This window comes from Trematomus bernacchii, unplaced genomic scaffold (assembly GCF_902827165.1).
Source record: "Trematomus bernacchii unplaced genomic scaffold, fTreBer1.1, whole genome shotgun sequence".
NCBI classification, from domain to species: domain Eukaryota; kingdom Metazoa; phylum Chordata; class Actinopteri; order Perciformes; family Nototheniidae; genus Trematomus; species Trematomus bernacchii.
The window spans coordinates 1,818,131-1,842,666 of record NW_022987828.1 but is presented as its reverse complement, the minus strand read 5'-3'; the positions used below and the strand labels follow the sequence as shown (position 1 = coordinate 1,842,666).

The 24,536-nt window shown below is 41.0% G+C and overlaps 1 protein-coding gene across 1 annotated transcript in view; it reads left to right on the top strand.

The window, feature by feature from the left end:
- Window positions 1–24,536, top strand: part of zmp:0000000755 (phosphofurin acidic cluster sorting protein 2) — a 54,489-nt gene that overhangs the window by 12,005 nt on the left and 17,948 nt on the right. Inside the window, exons 2-11 of the mRNA XM_034152225.1 lie at window positions 6,252–6,339; window positions 13,999–14,088; window positions 15,240–15,365; window positions 17,953–18,115; window positions 19,206–19,297; window positions 19,552–19,632; window positions 19,998–20,057; window positions 21,916–22,067; window positions 22,681–22,774; window positions 24,111–24,194. Coding sequence (XP_034008116.1) covers window positions 6,252–6,339; window positions 13,999–14,088; window positions 15,240–15,365; window positions 17,953–18,115; window positions 19,206–19,297; window positions 19,552–19,632; window positions 19,998–20,057; window positions 21,916–22,067; window positions 22,681–22,774; window positions 24,111–24,194 — 1,030 coding nt within the window. The remainder of the gene's footprint in view (window positions 1–6,251; window positions 6,340–13,998; window positions 14,089–15,239; window positions 15,366–17,952; window positions 18,116–19,205; window positions 19,298–19,551; window positions 19,633–19,997; window positions 20,058–21,915; window positions 22,068–22,680; window positions 22,775–24,110; window positions 24,195–24,536) is intronic.

The window sequence follows — 24,536 nt, the reverse complement described above, 5'->3', positions numbered from 1 at the left end:
CCACTTCCCCCCTGCTTTGAGCCTCTGACAATTGCTGTGCAGTGATCCGAGGGCATGGATTTGGCAAAACATCAACTAGAATGCTGACCGGGGGGAAAAGTATCACAAAAGTGCGTTTTTGTTTAGGCAGCGTATCATTTATTTCAAAGGGTTGTTGGCCCTTCTGTTGGTGGCATGCACATGGTCCATATTGGCATGATATACTTTTTTAATGGTGTTAAGATCACTGCTTTCCAAATGAGAACATAAGTATTGACAGTCACTTTGTGTTAGCTGCTGTATCTCTACTTAAGGCTCTGACTACTGTAGCCGCGGCCTCTTTGTAGGCTCTTAAACCTGAGTGTGTTTCAATCACAAGCCATTTGAGAAGCCCCTGTCACTGGAGTGGTCCAGAAATAGCGTAGAGATAGCAGCCCCATGTACTCGTACACACCAGCATATCTCGGACTAATGGCTTTGAAGGATGTTGTGCATAAGGGATCCGGGCTGTTTGTTGATGTTATATAACCGTAATAAATAATGTTTTTGTTTTTTTATCTAGTTATGTGGACTTTTTGAAACTATTCTAATCCAACGTTTTGTCAACTGGATTGAAGCTGTTTGATTTCCACAAGGAATTATCATTCTGGGAACATTACATATTTATAGATCTAACAGCTTTTATTTTTATATCACAAAAGAAAGATCTGAATGTGAATATTCTGTGAAAGCAAGCATCGACATAGGAAAAGCTTTGTGCTGTGGTTGCATAAGACTTTCTCTTTGACCGTCATTTTGACAGACATTGTTGTCAAAATCCATCTATTAATATTCCTGATTTTAATATTTGCTTCCATTGGACTCCTTTGTTTACTTCAGGAACATAGTGACATCACTACGTAACACTTGCGCTCCAACACATTGTAATTCATAGGTTAATAGGCGGGACATCTCTAAGCGGTTGACCATCACAACATAGCTAACCAATCAGAGCAGACTGGGCTCTGGTTTCAGACAGAGGGTGAAAACAGGTGCTGCAGCACAGGCAGTATGAGAAAAATAAAGAGCTTTTTGAACATTAAAGCATTTAAGCATGTCACAGTAGAGACACAATATACATATATGAACTTGAAAATGATCACAATATGTCCTCTTTGAATGATTATTCCCTCATATGCCTTCAGTGACATCTTTTGTATCAGACCGTCTTTCCCTGATGCAGAGAGTCTTTGGAGTTGATTTGAAGTTGGGGGTTTACATTTTATAAATGCCTTTTTTTAATGTCAGTGTAATACAAACTCTGTCTGCTGTCACATCAGCAGTCTCCAGACAGGCATTTCATTTCACCAAGCTCAAAGTAGCGAGTGGCCGAATCCTGGTGTCGTGCCAGGAGTTCTCTTTGAGACCTGACTCTAGGTGTGTGTGTGTGTGGTGTGTGTGTGTGTGTGTGTGTGTGTGTGTGTGTGTTGTGGTGATGTGTGGTGTGTTGTTGTGTGTGGGATGTGTGTTGTGTGTAGGTGTGTGATGTAGTTATGTGTGTTGTGGTGTGTGTGGGTGTGTGTGTGTGTGTGTGTGTGTGTGTGTGTGTGTGTGTGTGTGTGGTGGTGTGTGGATGTTGTGTGTGTGTGTGTGTGTGTGTGTGTGTGTGTGTGTGTGTGTGTTGTTGTGTTGTGTGTGTGTGTGTGTGTGTGTGTGTGTGTGTGTGTGTGTGTGTTGTGTGTGTGTGTGTGTGTGTGTGTGTGTTTGTGTGTGTGTGTGTGTGTGTGTGTGTGTGTGTGTGTGTGTGTGTGTGTGTGTGTGTGTTAATGAAAGCCAGCCGACTCATGGGAGGGTGAGGTCAGAGAGGGGCTAACAAAAAGGATTATTCGATGTACTGTGTGTGTGTGCGTGCCATGGCTCTGCTCCCTGACTTCCACCCATCTTTAATCTACCTCCCACAATTGATTTGGTTACCTCTGAAGTTCCAGGCTCACTGCAATATAGGTGGGCCAAGTTATTCAGTCTGCGCTGGAAGGGAGAAAGAGAGACATGGTGGCATGACTGTCTCCTGATTCAGCTGTTAAACACCAGTGTGTATATGTAGGTGTAGTTGCCCATGTGTGTCATACAGTATTTCCAGCCTCTGTTTGTCTGGTATCGAGTTGATCGTTAGACTCAGGTGATGAAGTGTTAAAGTCCCTGGAACTGTGAAAGCTTCATACCTCTCCTGAAGTCTCCTTGTCATTGCTGCAGAGTAAATGGATGAAGCAGCCAAGAGCAGATAATCCACCATGCCATTAACCCACAATCACAGGCCTCTTATCTAAAGCCAAATATTTGACCACTGCTGTTTGAGTGTGCTGCCTGATAAGTTGTTTTGTTTGTCCAGGACAGATAAAAGCGAGCGGATTTGAGTGTAGCCTCAAGCGATCTGTCTTTCATAAAACTGTGACTTCAGCAGCATCTCTCAATTCCTGTTCTGGCCAATAATATATATTTATGATGATTTTTAAAAGGTTTAGACCAATATTTACTCCCTTCAAACCTAACTGACTGCACTAAAAAACAATTCTTACGATGTCCTGGTGACTTCATTATAATTATTTACTCCATAGGGCTTCACTTGTTAACGTATTACACTGCTTGTTTATAGTGTATATGTTAGCCTATAATAAACTACTGACGCGTAGGTAAAATAAACAAAGAATATATTGTCTTTTTGCCATGTGGAATTCAGTATCTATGGTTGAGGAGCTTTCAATAAATCAATTTCCTTGTCCCTTTAGCATTCTGTATAATCTTAACTGGGCAAACGGCCTTGTAATCTAATGGCATTGCTTTGCTTTAGAGGCCTGAAAGGTCAACAGTTAATGAGGGTACAGTGAGTGACTGGGACGCACTAATAGGCTTAGATGGAGCGGCACTAGTCTTGCGGCTGTGAGTGATGCCATATAGGCTAAAGCTATTAGCTGCAGAGTGCTCAGGCACCTGCTGGGCACCCTGCGTCTCAAGCACTCAATAACTGTTCATTTTCACATGATATGACACTTCGTTGTTTTATGTGTCCATGTCAGTAATGGAAGATGTCACCTAGAAAAAGATTTGCACGTTTACCGTAATTGGTTCATGATTATTCCTTCCTGTGTAGTCGTTTTGTCCTCCACCTGTGACACAATTTGAACTTGAAATTATGATTCCACTCACTGTTGAAGGTTGAAAGGAAGCTGAGTGTAAGTCCTGCCCTTTATAATAAGAAAGATCAGCAGAATATCAAGTGAAATAATATTGATGCTGCAGTAAAATGTCCCCTGTGACTGCAACATTCTAAATGCTGATGCGTCAATATGTGAACAGCCTTTAATTTATATGCAATTAGGTTGTTTACTTCACTTGGGTCACAAGATATCTACAGGGAGCTAAGATGATGAATGGGAGAGGAAAAAAACAAAGTTCTGATTTAGAAATATGTTATTTTTGTCGTGCTTTTCCCTATTTTCCCGATTCATGTAATATTTATTCGGTAAAATATAACATCATTTTCCCTCTTTGGGTCTGAAACTATTATTTTAATGAAGACATTAAAGACAAAGGGAACATGCCTATTTGCAATTGAATTTAGCCTAAAATATGTTTCATCATAAATGTTTAATCTCACAGTAATCAATCGGTGTAGTATAAAGTACTATATTTTCCTCTGAAATTGTGGGTATTTGAGTAAATTAACTGAATTATTTCCCACTGATCCTGAGTATCATCAACGCTAGCCAAAGAACCGATAAGCTGTATACCAGGGTTCATGTGAGCATCAATAAAGTCAGTCCATAACTATGACGACCCAATCAGAAGAGCTTGGCAGGCGAAGTGTCAGCTAAACCATCGAAGCACCGAAACTGAAAGAGGGATTTCCCCCTTGGGCCCTTATCAACTTGGAACAGACAGAAAATGTTTCACTTATCTTTGCCGTCCACGAACTGGAGAGACAGCCGTATAGATTCTCCACCCACCAGGCCTACGCTATGGATTGATAACACTGTTGTGTCTTTGGCCCAGAGAGGTGTGCAGTGATCCCATCCCAGGCTCTCACTGGGAATGTGGGAATTACATGACAAAAAAAAGGATTAATGCATCTTTGGAGTGGCCTCTGCACACCCCTATTTTGATCTGGAGTCTGTGCACCGTCTATTCATTCCAACAATCCTTTCTAAAACTAAATTATCCTTGACCCGGTGTCTCGAGCTATTTTGGCGCGATGATGTGTGCGACACCCGGCCCGCCACCACTGCCTCTGAGTGGGTGGCAAAGTGAACTGGCACTGGGCAGAGGCACCGGGCCAGAACAGATGGCCACTAGTTTCACTTGTAGCAAAACAGAGTGGCGGGCAGGAGCGGAGATAGCACCTCCGTCTAATAATAAAACATCCCAGGTTCCCTAGGTGACCCCTTTAGCGCCTGCAGCCTTTTTTTTTAAATTACATGTGAATCCCGGTCTACTGAGAGAGAGCTGTGACTGGATAGAGATGTTGTTAAAGCATCAATCCTGCTTTCTGTCACACACACCCCTCCCTCCCTGTTACCGGTGACTCATCCTCACCATAAGGCAAGCTCTATCCGTGCGCTACCGTCAAGATTCAACATTTCTCTCCAGCTTCAAAAATATTCAAATTTCTAACACACACTTATTATGCATCCATGTGGATTAGCGACTCACGCTAAAAAGTGGTTCCTGTAAAATGTAAAAATCACCAATTTAAGACCCCGAAGGGAGATTCTACACAGGAACACCAAGTTCCTGTTGTGGAAAAGGTTATATTATCATCTTTGAAGATATATTCGGTCGGCTGCTTGGATTAACATCTCTCAGGATCTAATGACCTTCAGCTAGCTTCCTTCCTTTTCCCCCTATTCTGTTGATGAAACCTGTGTGAATGCCCTTTCTTGCAATGATGGAAGATGCTTATGGGATGGCATTTATGTTAGCACACAATGATTATGATCCCTTTTATAATGTCATGTGACAAATATATTATTGACAGTTGATTCAACAAAATAATAAAATGTGAGATTTGTATCATAGGAAACACTGACTAAAAAGCAATTATCCCACATTGTATAGAAACCTGACAAATGTAATTATTGTTTATGCCCCACAATATGACTCTCTAAAAATCTCATCTTTGGCGTTTCTAAAGCTACGATTTCCATTATGCTCTCTGTGAATCATACTTCCCTTGCAGGGAGTGTCTGAATGAAATGAAATCAGAGTGTTGCAGAGTGGCTCTAAAGGAAAGTGGGCGACTGACTGGACACTCACTGTTTGTTCGTCTTTCTTCCTCCCGTCTCTCTCCGGCTCAGACTGATCACAATTTAATGCAGCGGGACTTCTGGGAAATGTGGGTCAGGGGGAAGTTTAGCAATCTTGGCGTCTGGGTTGTTTACTTTTTTTTGTCTTGCTAGAGGCACATTAGTTGGGGGGGGTGGGAGATGGAAGGAAAAGGGGTTTTAAAGGTCACAAAATGATGTAGATCCATGAAAGAGGCGTGGAATTGAGCTTATGTATGTTTGTACACTTCTTGTATTGCTCAGTTGTTCTTGTTTTATATCGGCCTTTGTGTTCTGCAAAATGGGCCGAGCCTTAGAGGGGTCTACAGGGACCCTCTGACCTACATGTGATTTAAAAACAGTAAATTATACTGAACATGCACTTCTTCGTGCATGCTGGATCCAAGTAAGACAGCTAAAAAATAAAAAGCTTTACAATTCTTGATATAGGTATATCTTTCTTACTTGTTTAATTTAATATTGAACAGATGGCGGCGAGTCCCATCTGTGTTCAACATGTTAGTGTGTAGCAGGAAGGAGGAACAGGGCTGACTGAAAACATTTCAATGCACAACCAGGGCTTTTCAAAGCATCTGTGCCGTGTCACCTTCCATGAAGAATTCGCCCATAAAGCTGACAACATGAATCCTGATTTAGTAGCACTTTGGTGCACCATTCCCTAAAGAAAAGTCGTAGATTTGATCCATAATGAAGAGGGACACCAAGCTGAATAAAGAAAGGGTTTTATTACGGAGTTGCTCTCCCGTGTGTTCACTCACTTTCTTGGCAGCCATTGATGATTCCTGGAAGCTGCCTATTGTTATTATCATACATGCTGACTAAAGTAAAAGTAGGAACCATAGTAGGTGCTGCTTTGTCAGCCATGCTCTTCATCCCTAGATGACGTCATGAAGGTGTGCTAACACTGTGTTCGTCATGCCACTAATCTGTTTCCTTTCTGTGTGTTTTCCACAGGCTCTGCAGCCTCACGCTGAAGAAGCTGGTCGTCCTCAAAGAGCTGGATAAAGAGCTGAACTCCCTTTCTATTGCCGTCAAAATCCAGGTGGGTGGGTTAATCTCCCGTGTGCGATGCGAGTAACAGGCTCAATTGTGAAACATTTGATAGCGGCATGTCACGCTCCAGATACTGCGACTCACATGTCCCTCAATTCTTTGCCCGCGCTGTGCTCTGTTGAGCGTAATCACAAAGCCTAGTCTGGGACATGCTACTAATCCTGCCGATTGATAAAAACCTCCTGAGCTGAACATGATGCTCGTGAGTCACATCCACTCAGGTGCTTCAGATGACAGACTAGCATTAGAGCTCTAAGCAGGAGCATTAGCACCTTAAGACGGATTGTGCATCTTAAATTGATTGCTAATGCATTTTTGTGTCTGCCAGTTGCAGGCCTACATGTGCTGCATAGTTTTACGATTGTAATTTTCAAACTGTATGGTTGTCACATTGCCTCCCATTTTAAATCCTATGATGAAAAATAATTCACATTGTGAGATATTGTGAGGTGAGACCCTACAGGTAAAAAGGAAAATCTTTAAATATGCAAATGTGGTCTCCTTAAATGATTTAAAATATTTCAAAATCTTCATACATTCCATGATCAGTAATTTTGTTGACAAATTCAAGTCAAATTGTTCTCATAGAGGGAATTTGGGACATCCATTTGTATCCCACCAAAATACTGTCATTACAGCAGCCATTAAACAAATAATGATTTATTATTATATTTGATTAGAGGCAAGGCAAGTTTATTTATATAGCACCTTTCAACACAAGGCAATTCAAAGTGCTTTACAAAAATGAAAGACATTAAGAAAATGGCATTTAAAAACAGTCATTAAAAAGCAAAGATAATAAAATAAACATTAAAAGAAAAAGAAAAAATACATGAATAAAAGTTACAGTGCAGTTTAAGATGTGAATATATCAATTAAAAGCAGCGGCAAAAAGAAAAGTCTTCAGCCTGGATTTAAAAGTAGTAAGAGTTGCAGCGGACCTGCAGGTTTCTGGGAGTTTGTTCCAGATATTTGGAGCATTATAACTAGAAACAGCTATTTCCCATACATAACGCAAGACATAGGTCAATATTGTCAAAAATGTGAACATGTCCATTTGATAATAAAACGCTTCCTACTTGATTCATTACATATCATTTACACAAGAACAATTCTCTTTTCTGCAACAAGTTTTTTCTAATAAAATTAGAGTTTTTGATTGATATCTTTCGGTGACTTTAAAAGCAAATCTACAGATGCATTTAGAAAAAGTGTTTAAAAATAAACATCAAAATGTGTATTTTGGGCATTTTCTTTCCAGTAGCATGAAGGAAGACTGGTTATGAAAGCAAAATAACCCAAACACTGACATTTGAGGTCTAGCCAATAAACCCAATCTATATAATTAACAGCAAGAAACAGCAGTTGGCTGGTTACGAGACTGATAGTGTATGTTCATGTTTCAATCTGTGACCATCTGCTCTGGCTTGTGAGTGTGAACAACCCAGTTCATTTTACAGCACTGTAGCTGTACCGCTCAGTAAACAAGCCAACACTTTGTTTGCTTTCTGCAGTACAATTACAACTTATTCCTTTCTTACTGCAGAGCTACAGGATGATCATTGCTTTTGAAAAGGTGTCAATAACGTAACTTCTTCTGAGAATAATGCCTGGTTTGACTGACACGAACTGACTGATATATTGTGGCATATTATGCACCACAACGGTCGAGATCATAGACTCTCTGTATGACGTCTGCAGACAGGCCTCACAGTATGAAAACACACTCTCTCAGCAGTGAGCCTAGAAGTGGTTGTAAAGATGATGGTCCACTGCTTCTGAGAGAGAACCAAGACCTTGAGTGTAGACGCACGTACGGACACACTGTCCTGAGGTGGCCTTGAGGGAAAAAGGGAAAAGCCATTCAAACTTTCTTGAATGCAGTTGCACAGAAAAAGAGAAAATTAAAGAAAAGGAGAGAAGAGAGCTTTCTTTGTCTGTAACTTCTACCTAAGAGATTCTGAGCCACATCAAAAGAACTCTGAGAGAAAACCTACTGCTGTATTTTTCACATGCTTTTTTATACGCTCCACTTCCAGCTTTTCTAAGTAGGAATGTGCCACCTGTGTCATGTCTCTGTGAACCCATCGTGTTTGAGCCATCCACACAAGGAACTGTTTATACCACCAGTGAGTAGGGCTGTGCAATTAATCGTATTTTAATCTCAATTACGATTTTGCCTTGCAACGATTATAAAAACGATTATTTTGCTGCATTCCCTTTCGCAATGATGCTCTCAATTTGTCTTGCGTTATACATCCTGCCCGCCCGTGCGCTTTCGCCCCTCCCTACAAGCCCTCTCGGCCAGGTTGTGTTGTGACTGCAGTCTGTTTAATAAATCCATCCAAACACGTTACAAGGGAAGCTTTAGTTGCCGTGTCTTTATTCTCCGGTCTCTAGCGTTCGGTCAACTTTCACTAACCTCGTCAAGCCGGAGCCTCTTAGCTACTTCCTGTTTCCGGGTAAGGGGTTACCAAAATAAGAGTACTGCGTGTAGCAGTATAATTAAACATTACAGGTTGTAAGTGACATTAGTCATCATATTTATATATGCTTAGTAGCTTGTGGAAGTGCGCTCCAAAATATTTGTTGATCTTGTTTATTGGTATTTATTATTTTGATATTATTTATTTAAATGTAGATATAAATGTATAATTATTTAGTTTTTATTGGTTTTTCAGTTGAATTATACTTAAAGTTCAGGGTATTCAACTGTTAAAAACATACTGTTCAAATTATTATTTTAATTTATTTTAAAGTTCAATAAATGGATGTTTTCAAAGTCGATGAATAATCGTATTTAATAATCGTGATATCAATATTGACCAGAAATAATCGTGATTATGATTTTTGCCATAATCGCACATCCCTACCAGTGAGTGAGGATTCCTTGCAGAATTGTGATTATAATTGGAGAATAAAACATGATCTAACAAGAAACAGTAGCAACCAAATATTATAAAATGTTATTGTCCAATAGGAGAAATATTGCTGTAAAAATGATGAGGAAAGGGATTTAGGCATTTCATCTGATGAAGAGGAATGGGCTAAATGTGTGGCTGTTCTCTTGCTATGTTAAGGGATTTAATGATTTTTCATTGTTACTATTGGCCCTGGAGATGAGACTAGGCGTAATGGATTCTACGATGTGTTAGGAAAGTAGAAGGAGAGAGGGCACTCTAATTCATGCACTGTAATAGTAACAGAAAACGTTGAGACAAGATTTTGTAGTAGACGGTTACAATTGTGTGCAAAAATGTGTAGAGATGGTGGGATTTTATTGGCCCTCCCTCCATGTATGAACAAATGGACCCAGAGAGCGATAATGATAGGGCAGACAAATCTTGCTAGGAGATGTAAAGCACCTGGAACACCTGCTTTTAAGGATTGGGTTGCTAAAAAGCTGCTGCATATAGAAGAATGTCATATAGGATTCGTAATAGGGCAGGAACAAATGGATGGAAATAACTGAATGACATGTACAGTGAGGTAGATTTGATATGTTTATGTTCCTAAATGTATTCATTAAAATGTACTGAAGATCAATGTATTCGTTTTTTATTTTATTAATTATTTTGTATAAATATATTTCATATTTGCATCTTGGTGTAACACTAGGTGGGTTGAGAGCAATGGATAAGGATACAATACGCATTTCCGCCTTCATTGTTTTGCATAAATAAAAAAATTGCAAGTAATGATAAAATGGAGGTATAAACCAAACAGCAGTCTAGTTGGTAAAAGAACCTAAGCTACAGATCATTTACCCATTTTGTGTCGGTTTTTGGCAGCAAAATCAATTAAGTTATTCAATTATGATCCTCATACATCTTAATAATTAAGTTTATTGTTTAACTTAATAAACATCTGCCATCTGTGCAGAGTCTAGTCAAATACATGTGATATTGGACTACCTATTAAATCCCATATTGAAATGCATGTATTTATTGTAAGGTCTGTGATGCATTCAATTGTTACATGTTTTCGAGATGTTTCACAGTTTGGCTAAAAGCCTTTGAGCCTCAAACAGCCTTAACATTAACTCCACTGTTTCTGTAGTTACTGCTCTCTGCCTCGATGCCTCTGTAATTGTCCGTTTTCTCTCTCTGTCTCAACATAGTCCCCCTCGTTTTGCAATGTAATTGAAATTTTAAGCTGCACTTGGCTATTTAAAGAGAAACAAATTATCTCCTCTCAACTGTCATCCTGAAGGAGAAAGCAAGCAACCCAGTGTGGCTTTATCCATGAGCTACGTTGTCCCTCGAGCGTGAAATCTCTATTTCTGTTGAGCCGCCCGGAGGACAGCCGAGCTAAGCTTCGTTTAACGCCGCTCTGGAACTGGAGCATTAAATGCAATTTCCAGCAGGTTTGGCTGGGAAGAACACAGCAATACGGGTTTGAAGAGACGGTTAGTGAGGATGACGGAGGAATCGGGGGGGTTTTGTTTCCAAACAGTGAACGACAAAGCCTCATCGACGCATGTCCTCCATTCTGTGTCCAGCATACACTAGCCGTTTCCACTCTCTGGGTCTCATCAGGTTAAGTGGGCTCCGTGCACAGGACACACAAGCCCAGTAATGGCTAACCATTTGGATGTTATCCCAAAGCAGGCAGCGGGGTTGATGTGATTGCAGTTCAGTCTGAGGGAGCCTCTGTGCTCCCTTGGAGATAGTCTTCTGTCTCTCACCCTGGAGACCGCTGGGTCACTTCAAGTAGCTGAGGCCCCCACAGACAACCCTCTGTTGCACTGGGTTGCCTTGTAGCACGTGCACATGATCATGCAGTTTGTATTGTGTTTGGTTGCCTGAGGTTTTAGCCAAACATTGATGTCAGCTGGATCATTATATGAAAGGCGGGCTATTCTCATTTCAGGACAGGCCGCTGTCCAAAGCACTTCCATTTGCAGTCCACTCCACTGATGAGATCCAATTATGTGTGTGTGTTGAGTGAAACAGAAGCCTCTAAACACATTGAGCTCTTGTCCTGAACCTAAATCACTTCCTGCCTTTGCTGCGAACAGCAGAGCCAATTTAGAGATTTTAACATAACGAAGTAACTTTGACAGGAGTTGAACTTTTCCCACAGACTTTTTTGAGCTTTGTAGAGTTTAGGGGTAACTGACATCCCCCCGAATGGCCCCAGAAAGACAGTGGAGAAGCTTGTAACAGGGGAGAGAGGGTGAGAGAAAGGGGGGTGGCGGTGGGGAGGAAAGGACATTCAGACAAGCTTTCCCTACCAAGGCTCCGTATTGTTAATGCATGTCAGGCAGTTTGAGAGTGCTCGGCTTTTGTGCCTTGATTCTTTGTACCAGCCAGTGAGCATGAGAAAAGAGGGTGTACAAGGCCTCTTTGTGGAGCTCAAGTGAGTGACAAGGTCATACTGAGTCAGATCTCCCTTCTTTTGGCTTTTAAACATAAAATAGGAGCTGCAGCTACTGTCAAGGTACTGTCAGCGTGTCCTTCTGTGGAACATATTGAGCCATTAGGGCTGGATAGAAAACTGCTTAATACAACTGAATGCTTTGCAAGTGTCAGCAAAATGTTATTTATGTCCATTTCCCCGTTAGTTATTCAAAGCTTTGGTTTCATTTCAGATATTGACAGCGCAGTAAATGTTCTTTCAAAATGTTCCTTTATTTTATACTAGACAAACAAAGAGTTATGTGTTTTCTGAATATTTCACACTTTTATATCACAAGTTTGTAGACTAACACTTGGCAGTTTCTAACTTCAAGCAAGATGTGGAAATGAATGAAAAAATGAAATATCTGAATAATTTGATAAAGATTTTCAAAAATCCTCAAAACAATGTAGAAGAAACAGAACATGTAAACTGTAAACAAGAATCAGGGATAGAGATCTTTCTCTCGGAGACAATGTTGCTAATGGACAGCTGAGCCTGCTGGAAAATGTTCAGATCACTCAAATATTCAGAGGCTGGTTGCCAGGGATCAACTTGGAACTTGGAGAATGGCTTAATGTCTGCTAATTTTAATTATTTGATTTTATCAGTAGCTTATAAGTGGCAGAACTGTTCTCAGATGCATTGTAATGAATGATTATCAAGTTATAAAAAACTTGGAAAATCATACGTAATACTGCTTCATGTACACATGACAGAGAAATACCCCATCCAAGTGGGATGAAATGTGTTTGGAAGAACAGTTACAATTGCTCTACTTAAAGGGGCCCTATTGTGCCTCTACTGTTACATGTTTACATATACGTTAATGTTCAAAAAGGTATTTATTTTCCTCATACTGCCTGTGCTGCAGCACCTCTTTTCACCCTCTGTCTGAAACCAGAGCCCAGTCTGCTCTGATTGGTTAGCTGGCCGGCTCTGTTGTGACTGTGCAACCGCTTAGAGATGTCCCGCCCCTTAGCCTATTATGTACAATGTGTTGGAGCGCTAGCCATAAGAAGCGCAAGTGTCGCGCAAGTGTCACGGAAGTAAACAAATGTCTACAATTCTATGTGTACTATAGCGTGCAGTTTCATATCACTTATCCTTGTGATGTTCCTACAGAGGCCCCATTGCATTCTTGAATGTAGCGGCTCCTTCTATTAACCTCTGATGAATTCTCAGTATCTGTTACATGCTTTAGCAGCTCTGATGACATAAGGATCCACAGCTCTGCTCAGGATGCTTAAAGAGTTCCATGGGAATAAAGCGAGATATAGGATATCCTTCATTAATACTCTTGGCAGCTTCAGTAGACACCTGAACTAAGCTCAGATGACTTGTGAAATTTGTACGGCAGCTGATGAGTTTCCAAATATATTACACAACAGATGCCTGTCTTTCTCACTCCCGGCTCGACATTCAATTCTGAACTCGAGACTTGAGAAGCTGTTCCTGTTCTCACGTTCGCACTCTCGACTCTGTTTTTTTTAGATTAAAAGAGGTCCAAAAACAAGCTCAGTTGAAGAATTAAATGAGGAACATGATATACTTTAATCTGAGGCATGTAAGAGAAACTCTCAAAGGCTAAGACGGGTTCTCCGAGGACAGACTGTGCGGCGGTGTCCTTACAGGTGGAGGACACTTCTACAACCCCAGACATTTAAAACCTTGTGCTACAGTTGGCTACAAGAAGTTTGTGCTTGCCCCCAAATTAGCTTAGGCGATGAGTCTCTCTCAACTAGGATAGCAAGCATTAGATAATAACATTAAATGTGATGTCTATTAGCTGGAAATACAGTGGCTGCACCGTAGCAGCTACAACAACGTATGTAGAATACCAAACTCTCTCAAGGCATCGTTATAAATCCTAACCGATTTTGTCTGAGATGCTTAGGGTGCCAATGGAGACAGTGGAGAGCAGACTTGTGATTAGGCTTCTGCTTTTTGAATACTAATGCCAGTTAGGAACACTTCTTTATGTCCCTGAGCTCGGCATCTGACCCATATTTCATTCTTCCAGTAGCACTGTGAAGGAGTAGAGGACTGTTTGTACTAAGCTGCTTCAAGGTGCGAATCTGCATAAATGTGTGAATGTGAAGCAGGCTGGTCCTAAAATAAGGCTCGCACACTCAGTCGCTGTGGTCTGATAGGAGATTTGTGGGTATTTTTCTTATTCTAAAGGCAGCTGCTAACGTATTTTTTATTTATATGTACCAATTAAACGTTGCTTTTCTTTGTCTTACAGGGTTCAAAGCGTCTTTTGAGATCAAATGAGTACGTGCTCCCACCCAACGGACTGATGGAGACGGATCTGGAGCTCACATTCTCACTACAGGCAAGCACTGACGTTCTGCTGTGAATTCTCACACTGATACTGCAGCTAGTTGACAGGGAGGAATTTGTTAAAGCCCCTTCCTTACCACGTGCACATTTCTTTTGTAAATGTATTCATGTGTATTTACAGTATTTTGTATATATTACATCAGGCCCAGTTTGTTATATAAGCCTGTGCCACACTTTTTTTAATGTTATTTTGTGGAGAGAGGTGTGAGCTATGTGTAGCAGGACAGGAAGTGTTGTAGTTTCTGTCGTCACATACTGTGTCCTTCCAAGTGCAACCCTACTCCATTCAAGAAATAATCCCTACCAAAGTCACTGAAGCAGAATGAATGTATTGGATTTCAAAAAATAGACACCGCATACCGCGTGCGGACTAAAGTTGCAAGGCAGCCATCGAGGTGAATTATGACAGCACAAGTGAACAAGCTGTGGAAATAGATATATATATATATATATATATATATGTTGCATGTGTGTAAAATGTAAAACGTTTGCAAATTCTGAACAAAAATTGCCAGCAAAAATGACATCGCTGTTGAGTAAATTCATGCTGCTTTTGAATAAAGAATTGAGGCAGAAATAGACATGAGGCAGTGATGTTCAACCAACTTCTGAAACAGACATTAACTGTCATTTTGTGAATATTCAAGACCAACAAAGGCAAGTCAAGTCAATGTGAAGTTCAGTTTACGCCTTCAAAGACATTAAAACTCCAGAGGACACAGACAAGTTGGATTTAAAGAGCAAATGTGAGGATAAAATATAAAGTGTTAGAGAGAGATATAGATCTGAAGTGATGAAGGTTCAATAACACTTCAAACACACTCCAGCAGACAGACCATTAGTAACACCTACCATGTTGATTCACTGCTGGCATCAGAGTACTGTAATGGCTGTATTCTTTACAGAACACTTGAACCAGGATTGTGTCATGGTGGGAAATGTCCTTTTTCTGTGGCTGATGCATGGTAAACATATATATTAGCTGAATAGAGACACAGCAGAATAATTGATAAAGAGAATTTGGTTTCGATGGAGAAAAATACAATTTATTGGCCTTTGTCTGCAAGTGAGTTTCCATCTAAACGCTGATGAATATTTACTGTGGTCTATGTATCAACCTGTGTTTATATTTGTTTTATTCAGTACCCCCATTTTCTGAAGAGGGATGCCAACAGACTGCAGATTATGCTGCAGAGGAGGAAACGCTACAAGAATCGAACCATCCTCGGATACAAAACTCTGGCTGTGGGAGTCATCAATATGGCTGAGGTACTTTCACCCACTTCATTTCATGTTTCACTGAATTTCTCTTGAGAAACGTATCATTTTTCCTTTCAGCTTGTGATTGACATGGCTGCCAGTGTCTATGTACAATGTCTTGGTTCGCCAGTCCTGCTTTACCCATCATTCCGATGATTCATGCTCATCACACGTACTGCTGTGTGAGATTATGGGCCATCTGGAGCTGGCTTCATATGCACTTTCTGGAAAGTGCATTCAGCCATGCTATGCGGTAATAATAGACTGCAAGCTGACATAATGCCACTTGTCGATGTTTATTTGATGTAGATATACAAGATTACGTTGGTTTTTTTCCTGATCCGAGTCATTTAACATTAAGTACTACCAGTCCTGCCTCAGCTGGACATTCAGTGGGGATGTTGCACTTATGTCAGACTGTATGTTTGGCCACTGGACCATCAAAATGCCATTTTTTTTTTTTTAACACACTTCTTGCTTTGCATACTAATGCCTGCTGTCACAGTGGATATCACACATTGTAGGGACTGCTGTTGAATTGTGGGTCATTCACTTGCATCATTGTGCACGAGCAAAGTGCTCTCGCGTTTGAACACAGTGGGGGATTTTTGATAGCATGCCTACTACTATGGATCGCACTGAACCAACAATTGTACAGCAGATAGAGATCAATTAAAAAGCCTTGTGAAGGACATAATTAGCTTGCTGTTTAGATGAAAGGGAAATCAAGATGAAGAGAGATTTATCGAGCGCCATACTTATTGGAAAAGAGGGACGCAGGTAGCATTTCTCAAATGGTAATTACAGTGCCCATTCATGCTCAGCTAAAGTGACTTCCCACTAGTAGCCCCAGGACAAAAATTGACTGACATTTAAAAACAATACCAATGCTTATTGCATTTTAAAACACTACTTTACCCCGGTGCTGTTTTGGTGCTTGCTGCAGCGAAACAACCCACAGACTTCTATGAATAAAGCTAGATTGGCCATTATTGGATCCTGTCGGGTAATTATGTTGTCATCTGCTGTAGAGTTAACTCTCCCTTGCCCTCATTCTGAATCCATCGGGGAATTACGTGGGAGGAAGTCACAGTTATTGGACTTTGCATGCCGCATTGGAGTCATTGCACCCCTGACGGTGTTTGAGCAAAGCGAGCCTACTCCCTGTGCAGCTATTCATCAAGTGAAATATTGAAAGTACCCCCCAGATAGAGCTTACAATGAAATCTCATCCTTTCTCATCTGATTCATAACAGTTTATGCAAACCGCGTTACGCTGTTTGTCTCTGTGATATGAGCAAATTGGCGCGGCTCATTTCCACATTCAGAATGTAATAGCCGGAGATTTTCTTAGAGATAGCATAGCTGTGGTCTCGTAATCAGTCTGTAAATCTCTGCGAGCATAAAGCAGTGTAACAGAAGCCCTCCCAATCTCTGATGTATCGGTGTCTGTTCTTCAGGAAAGAGAGATACTGTTCTTCCATCAGGCCTCTCTGTTGAAGAAATTACTTCCATGCTATTTCGACAGAGTGATTGAAAGACACGGACATTTTACGAGACACTAAATGTATCTCCGTTTAAGAAGTCTTGAGTTTTAGACATGTGTCCTCTGTTTTATTTATTTAGGACAATGAAACATTTAATTCAAGGGACCCCATCGTGCTTTTTTTTTTTTTTTTCCTTTCCTTGGTGTGTTATATAGGTCTTAGTGCATGTAAATGGTCTGAAAAGGCTCAAATCCCTGTGTTCCCTCCAGAGGGAGTTTCTCTCCCACACACTCCCCCACTGCCTGAAACGCCTCCATTGGACTCCTTTGTTTACTTGACATAGTGACATCACTACGTAACACTTGCACTTCTACTAGCTAGCACACATTGTACGTGATAGGTTAAGGGGCGGGACATCTCTAAGCGGTTCACCTATCACAACATAGCCAGCCAGCTGACCAATCAGAGCGGACTAGGCTCTGGTTTCAGACAGAGGGTGAAAGAGAATGAGAAAAAATCAGACTTTTGAACATGAAAGCATGTAAACATTTCACAGTAGATGCACAACATACAAATATGAACCACAAAATGTGCATAATAGGCCCCTTTAACATCACATAGAACACCTGAAAATATCTTGTATATGTAAACTAACCAATTATAAAAAATACAGGGCTATTTCGTTTATTACACCACTTAGGCTGGTGAAGTAGTATGCATAATCATCCTCTTGTGCACTTATTGTCCTTTTTAATATTGTATTATACTTTATTTGCATACATTAGATCTTTACATGTTACATGTTTTACATTGTTGTTTACAATTGTGAATGAAGGAGAAATGATTACCATACCTGGGCTGTAGGTCGGGGGTGGAAGGTCACCTTTAATGTTTCTCTATATGTTTGTGTATTTGTTAAAATAGCTATTTTATCCTATTATACCAGCTTTAAAAAAGAAAAAAAAGATAATATTATCAGAAGTGTTTCAAGAGAGAGATATATAAAAAAAACTACTTTGTCTTGTATAATTGGTTTAGAGCACATTTTGTATTTGAATGGATTCTTAAAAATCAATAGCGAGCCTCAAAGTCAATCTTCCCGTATCCAGGTGATGCAACACCCGACAGACGGAGGACAGATCCTGGGTCTCCATAGCAACGTGAAGGAGGCGCCAGTGCGTGTGGCGGAGATCAGCGTGTACTCTCTCTCCAGCCAGCCCATCGACCACGAGGACGGCAGCGGCCAGGCCGGGCGCAAGACCAAAACCTCAGGTGAGCACGGACCCCCCCCCCTGTCCCTCTACATGGCTCTGTCAGACCAGCCTGTACCAGCGCTGCTCGCTCAAATCCTGTGTGTAATTTCAGCCCTCTCCCTGGAGCCAGCTCCCCCCCCCAGGCCCCTCTCTTCCTCCTTCCACATGGCTCCTATTTCCCCACCGAGAGGAATAAACTCTATTAATCCCAACCTGTGGCCAAGGATATGTTATTCCCTCCAGCTCTGCTTCATGTTGATGTGAGAGTTGAACAGACTTAGGCCCTATTGCCTTACACTTTTCTAATTCTGGACGGGGGAGAATTATTGGGCCATGCTCGGACACCACGCCTTCATCCCGCCATGCTGATCCTTCGCTTTTCTGGAAGTTATTAAAGAGGCTGCTCAAACATAACAGATGAGCTCATGCACCGAGAATTATTCCAGTGTCACTCAGAGTTTATCTTTCTCCTCTGTAGTCAGCCTCAATAACAGACATCCCAGCTAAGAGCACTGAACTGGATGTTTCACAGGCAAAAGGATGTTGAGAGAAAAAAGATCTTCCATTGCCTGATCTGTGCTCAGCTGTCAAACACGCAGTAAAAAGGGCTTTTTAGGGAATGTGGCTGCTCAAACCAATAAAATCTGACTTAGTAGTAAAACTTCAACCACTAACATTTTATTAAAACTTCATCAGAATGTAAAACATGAGCTGTCCCATCTACTTTACATATAAGCTTTCAATACATTTCAGCAAGCACTTTTAGCATTATTCATGTGCACGGAAAACGTTTTTGCATTAAATTGTACTCATTATTCTTTCCATGTAGTCAAAGTAATTCATTACTGATGAGCGGTGTGGAAAAGGACAGGAAATTAAGAATTATAAAAAGTACACAATATGCTGGAATCTTGATTTAAATTATAATAAACGGTTTCTGTTTTGTTTGTTTAACACCTTTTAGGCTACCAATGACAACAAATGCTGCTTATATGCTTACTCTGTTCCAAAACAAAATGTCAGCAAAGCTTCTGTGAAACTACTTTTGGTGAGACTGCCCAGACATGCTTGCCTGTATTTTGATGTTTTCCCTGTGTGTGTACCTCCAGACCGCTCCCCAGACATGGATAACTATTCTGAGGAGGACGATGACAGCTACTCGTCGGAGCAGGAAGCCAGCGATGACGCAGTTCATGCCCAGGTTAGCCAGAAAATGCTTAAAACAAACCTGCAATAGCCAGCTCAATCGCATACATATACGAAATTAAAGTATAACATATATAATTTATCTAAACAAAATTAAAGTCGTTCCCTAATAGATTTTGCCAGAAGCAGTTGTCCTTTCCAAGTTTTTAGTCGTATAACAATGTATTTCCTACATTTAGCTTAATGATTACAGGTAGAATTGTAGGGGGCACTATTATAAGATCTCACCCACCCACTCTGTTTTTTCAGGATCTTTATGATGAAGACGACGAGGTCAGGAAGCCGAAGAAAGCCCGGAGGAAAATGATCCGAACCACCTCCATGACCAGGGTAAGTCGCCTCTTTTTCTCCACCACATGGGAGTGTAGCGCTCGCTAATCATTGACTACGAGAACAACTCAAGACCTGCTCTGGCTGTCGTACAAGCTTTTTTAAGGGAAAGCGCACACTGTGTTCCATTTGTCCAAGCCATTAGGACGATGTGGATGAGCACGTAAAATGAACACTGTGGGTTCACTGGAGTGATTATAATGGTCTTTACATAGAGTGAATGTGAATGAGTAATCCAGTGGACAGTTACTGGGAGAAGTGATAAGCCCGGGCCCAGCTGTCATGCACATCTAATGAGGACAGTTATTCCCTTTCAGGGGGCTCTGATTTTCATAATTGCATGTTTTTTTTTTCTTCGTTTGCAGCAACCTAACTTCAAGCAGAAGTTTGTGGCCTTGCTGAAAAGGTTCAAGGTAACAGATGAGGTGAGTGTGAAAAGAATAATTTCCTTTTTTGTTTTGATCGACACCCAGGAGAAACAGCACCCCTGTAATGTCTCAGCCCTACAGTTGTGAAGTTTTTAGCAAGTCAGCTGTGAAACATATCAATTATTAAATTGCCCTTGGGCCAGGAGCAAATAAACTCAGTATTGACTGTCTAAACAATATATTGCTGCGGCTAATGTCTCCCACCTGGAGAAGAAATCACTGCCGCCCAACAGAGGTACACGAATAATTATGGCTGCATTACCTCTGTGCTCATGGATGTATGATTCATACATTTCCATTAGCAGCGATCTGTATGCACAATCCATTAAAGACCCTTTTTCTCGACCACATAATCCTGTGATAAATGCACACTCACGCACTTGTCCTGTTTAGGTTTGTGTTTTTCTTCTCTCATGTCCCTTTTTCAAATAAATGTTTCTGTGGATGCTACATAACAGCTTGTAATCAGGTCATCAGCAGGAAGTCGACCATTTGTGTGCAACAACCCCTACATGTCCATTAGTATTTAATCTGTGTATAATGATAATAATTCCCATTCAACTGTGAAATATATTGAATTTGTTGCCATTGGCTTGCTTTCCCTCTTCTACATTCTGATGTCACAGGCCTTAAATGAAAGTGAAAAATACCTTTTGAAGATTGCTAAGGCCTTGAGTAAAATACAAATATGCTGGCTGCAAAGAAACCCTCCCTTCATTGCCTTAATTATCAATATAATCAACTTTATCCGCTAAAAAGGAAAATTACACTTACTCTTCAAATCTAAAGGAAATAAAGGGATAAATACTGGCATATAACATTACATTACATGTCACTTGTTAGACACCTTTTATCCAAAGCGACTTACATACATTCAGTTCTGTGGGCAATCCCCACAGGAGCAATTTGGGCTGAAGTGTCTTACCCAGGGACACAACGACATGCTCTCTGCATCAGCGCACTATCCCACTGAGCCACAGCCTCCCTATGTATATATAATAATATATATACTATTTGTCTTTTATTTTCTTTATCCCCTTTATATGCATTATTTGTCTTTTTCCTACAATTTTTCCTCTATTTTTTACTGACTTTTTTGTAATATCTCAGTCCTCTCTTGAACTACAGAACGGTTGTAAAATAGAAACCTAAAGATATCATAAAATAAAAAACAGTCCATAAATTACATCAACAAAAGAATCAGGTTCCATTGTTAACTATGTAGGTTTCAGGGGATTTGACTACACCATTTATAGAAACAAACGGTATTAGGACCCTTGTGTGACATACAAGCCCCTCGAGGCCAGGTGACTTGTGTTTCTCTGGATGCTTCCTGAAGCTCCAGGTGGCCCGATGATCTTTTATCAGCTCCCCTGGCTCTAATCCCTTCCTTGTGGCCAGTCTGTGTGCTGGGCTACAGCTCTATAAATACATAGCCGGGAGGAGAGGAGGGGACAGACTGTGTTTATCTGCTCCCTGCCAGCTTCTGCACTTATGGAGTGGCATTAATCACCTGATTAGTCCACAGGCGGGCTGCCTGTGTGCGGCTCCTATGATATACATCCCCACTGCGCGATCGAGGACCGGCAACCTTAGCTCTCCTCCAGCACTCACTCGCCTTTTAATTGGCCTTCTTAGGACCGAGGCAGAGATGTATTTATAGCATAGATTTTCTCATTTTACAACGTTCAGTGCTCCCCTTCATTCGTTAGGCTCCATTAACCCAGCTGTGAAAGTGATTAGTTAATGCACAGCACCAGTCACTCCCTACACTTATTCAATCCATGGCCATGATTACAAATCCCTGATTACAGCGTACTGATGTGTTGATGATGTGTCTATCCCTATATGGCAGGTGCTGGACTCTGACCCTGTTGACCAGACCCAGGAGGTGGAGGAGGATCTGGACTTACTCTACGACAGCCTGGAGGTGTACAACCAGAGCGACAGCGGGCCGGAGATGGAGGACAACGAGAGCGTCCTGAGCACGCCCAAGCCCAAACTCAAGTATGTGGCACAAGGCTGGGCATTTAGCAATATCCTTTTCTAGATATCACGATATGAGGCTACTAGATATTGTCTTTGCCTTTTGGATATTCTGACATTGAATAATTGTTAATTGTCTTTTCTTTAAAAGGCTGCATTACTGTGGAGTGATATTATTTTCAGAACTTACCAGACTGCTGTAGCTGTTCTTTTGTTTTGCCTACCCACTTTGTCATAATATCCACATTCAACATCCACATTGTATTTGGAAATGTTTTTTTTTTTTTTTTTTTTTAAAGGAACATGCCCACCCACCCATTGAACATGGAGTTTAAAGCAAAAAGTAGTTAATTAATACATTTTTAAAAAGCACAGGTTTTTGATCACAACTATTGGAATATTTCCTTTTCTCCATATCGCCCAGCCCTGCCTCTTAAGCCATCTTTTCAGAAAAGGTCTTATTTTGCTAGGCATTCAATCATTTATGGGCGCAATCTTTACACAGTTTGAGTGGGTTTTTTGGAAATACAAAATCGAGGAAGTATTTACAACATGTCTGAAGTTGCAATTGGCCATTCAGTTAGGACTGCCCAGTTAAACAAATTAATCAAATTGTCTTTGTTTCTGTTTTCAGGCCGTTCTTTGAAGGGATGTCTCACTCCAGCTCCCAGACCGAAATTGGAAGCATACACAGCCAGAAGAGCCAGCAGAGAGAGCTGTCCTGTCCTGTAAGTTGATCACCAGTCCGCCCAGATGCCTCTCCACCACACTGTTTACCCATGAAGGTCTTCCTCTGTGGTATCTGGAGAAGTTCTTGTAAACAGGATTAGGTAAAGGAATTTCCTCTGGGCAGTGTTTAAATATCTGGCAGTCCTCGCTGCTTATTGTGGTTCAGGGATTCCCATGGACCATGATACTATAGGAAAGATATTCTGAGCATGCAGCTCCCACCCCTGCAGATGGGGATGGGATGGAAGGGGGGGGGGCTGCAGTTCTTGCCCTGTTCACCCCTAGAACCCTCTAGTATTTATAGGGACTGACACCAAATGACCTCTCCACCACCATCACAGACACAAATATGTTCAGAGAAGATTGGATGGAGCATCCCTGAACTCCAACTCAGAGATTTATGGCACACGGGAAGCAACAAGGACAGAGAGAGGGAGACATGCTGAGTGTGATACTTAGAGAGGCAGCGCTGTTTATAAATATCTGGGAATCCATTTCAGCTTGCAATAAAACAGCCCTGAGCATTTCACACTGCTACAGCCCTCCATTTTGCTCAATAAATGTCTCCAGTCGAACTTCATGAATGCAGGCGAAGCACTAAAGTGTTTGATCTAATTGAAATAAATTAATGTTATAAGATGCACTTAAATAGTTTCAGACAAGCACACAAGGGTAAAGCCAGTATTCAGATCTTTCACACGGTAAAATTATTCCAACACGAGTAAAAGTCTTTCACTGAAAAGAATGCAGGTTTTATCAGACATATGTACTTTAAAAAACAAATAGATTAAGTATTTATTAGGTAAAAAAAATGTCCCCTTTCAGTGTTTTACATAGAATTGTTGTATTATATTACTGTATCATCAATGTCTACTGTTGTATATGAAGTAGGAGGATTTTCTCAACACATAAAGAAACAATTTACCTCAGTTTATTTAAGAGAAATCTAATTTCAATTAACCAAAATTGAAGATACATTTTTCCCTGGATAGGATGCGTATAAAGAGCTGTAAGGAAAATAATCTTTTGAAGTAAAAAGACAAATAAAAAATGGGTATACTCAATCACAATTGCCTGAAATGTGTGCTGTAGTACAGTTATTGAGTGAATATACTAGGTTACATTTCAACCCTTCAAGTGTGTCCATATTTCTTTTGGGGTTTCTATGTGAGTTGGAGGCTACAGTGGAACATAGAGAAGCTTTTAGAGGTATTTGTACTTGTCAGATCTGCCACTTTCAGTAAGCTCGGTGGAGCGGTGAGCAGTGACATGTTTGTCATTTATATTCGCCAGAGAAGGTTCAAATGGTCTAATGTGTGTGTGTTTACCCTACAGACTGGTGACTTTCTGACCGTGGACAGATGTAAAGTGCAAGGGGCCCGGTATCAAGATGACAGCAACACCGAAGCAACCGTCGGGGTATGTGTTTGGATCAACAGCAGTTTTACTTTCCGTTTGTTTGTTTTTGCCAAAATCTCCTTTGAGCATCTCTTTTCTCAGATTTGTTTCCCCCTGCCCTTCTCCACTTGAGTGCCCTTATCCTCCCATGGGTCTTGGTTGTTTTCCAGGAAAAAGCAATGAGGGAGGGGGTTAGCAAGGGCAAGCAAACCAAACAGCACCGTCATCCATTATGGATCAGTCGAGGCGGCCCCATGCTGGAGAAATCCTGACTGATGGCGGTCGAACGAGGGGTGTTTGTTGTTGTCTGTGTACCGTCAGGTCGGTCTAACCTTGTTCTGCTCCCCCTCTGAGCGCTGGTCG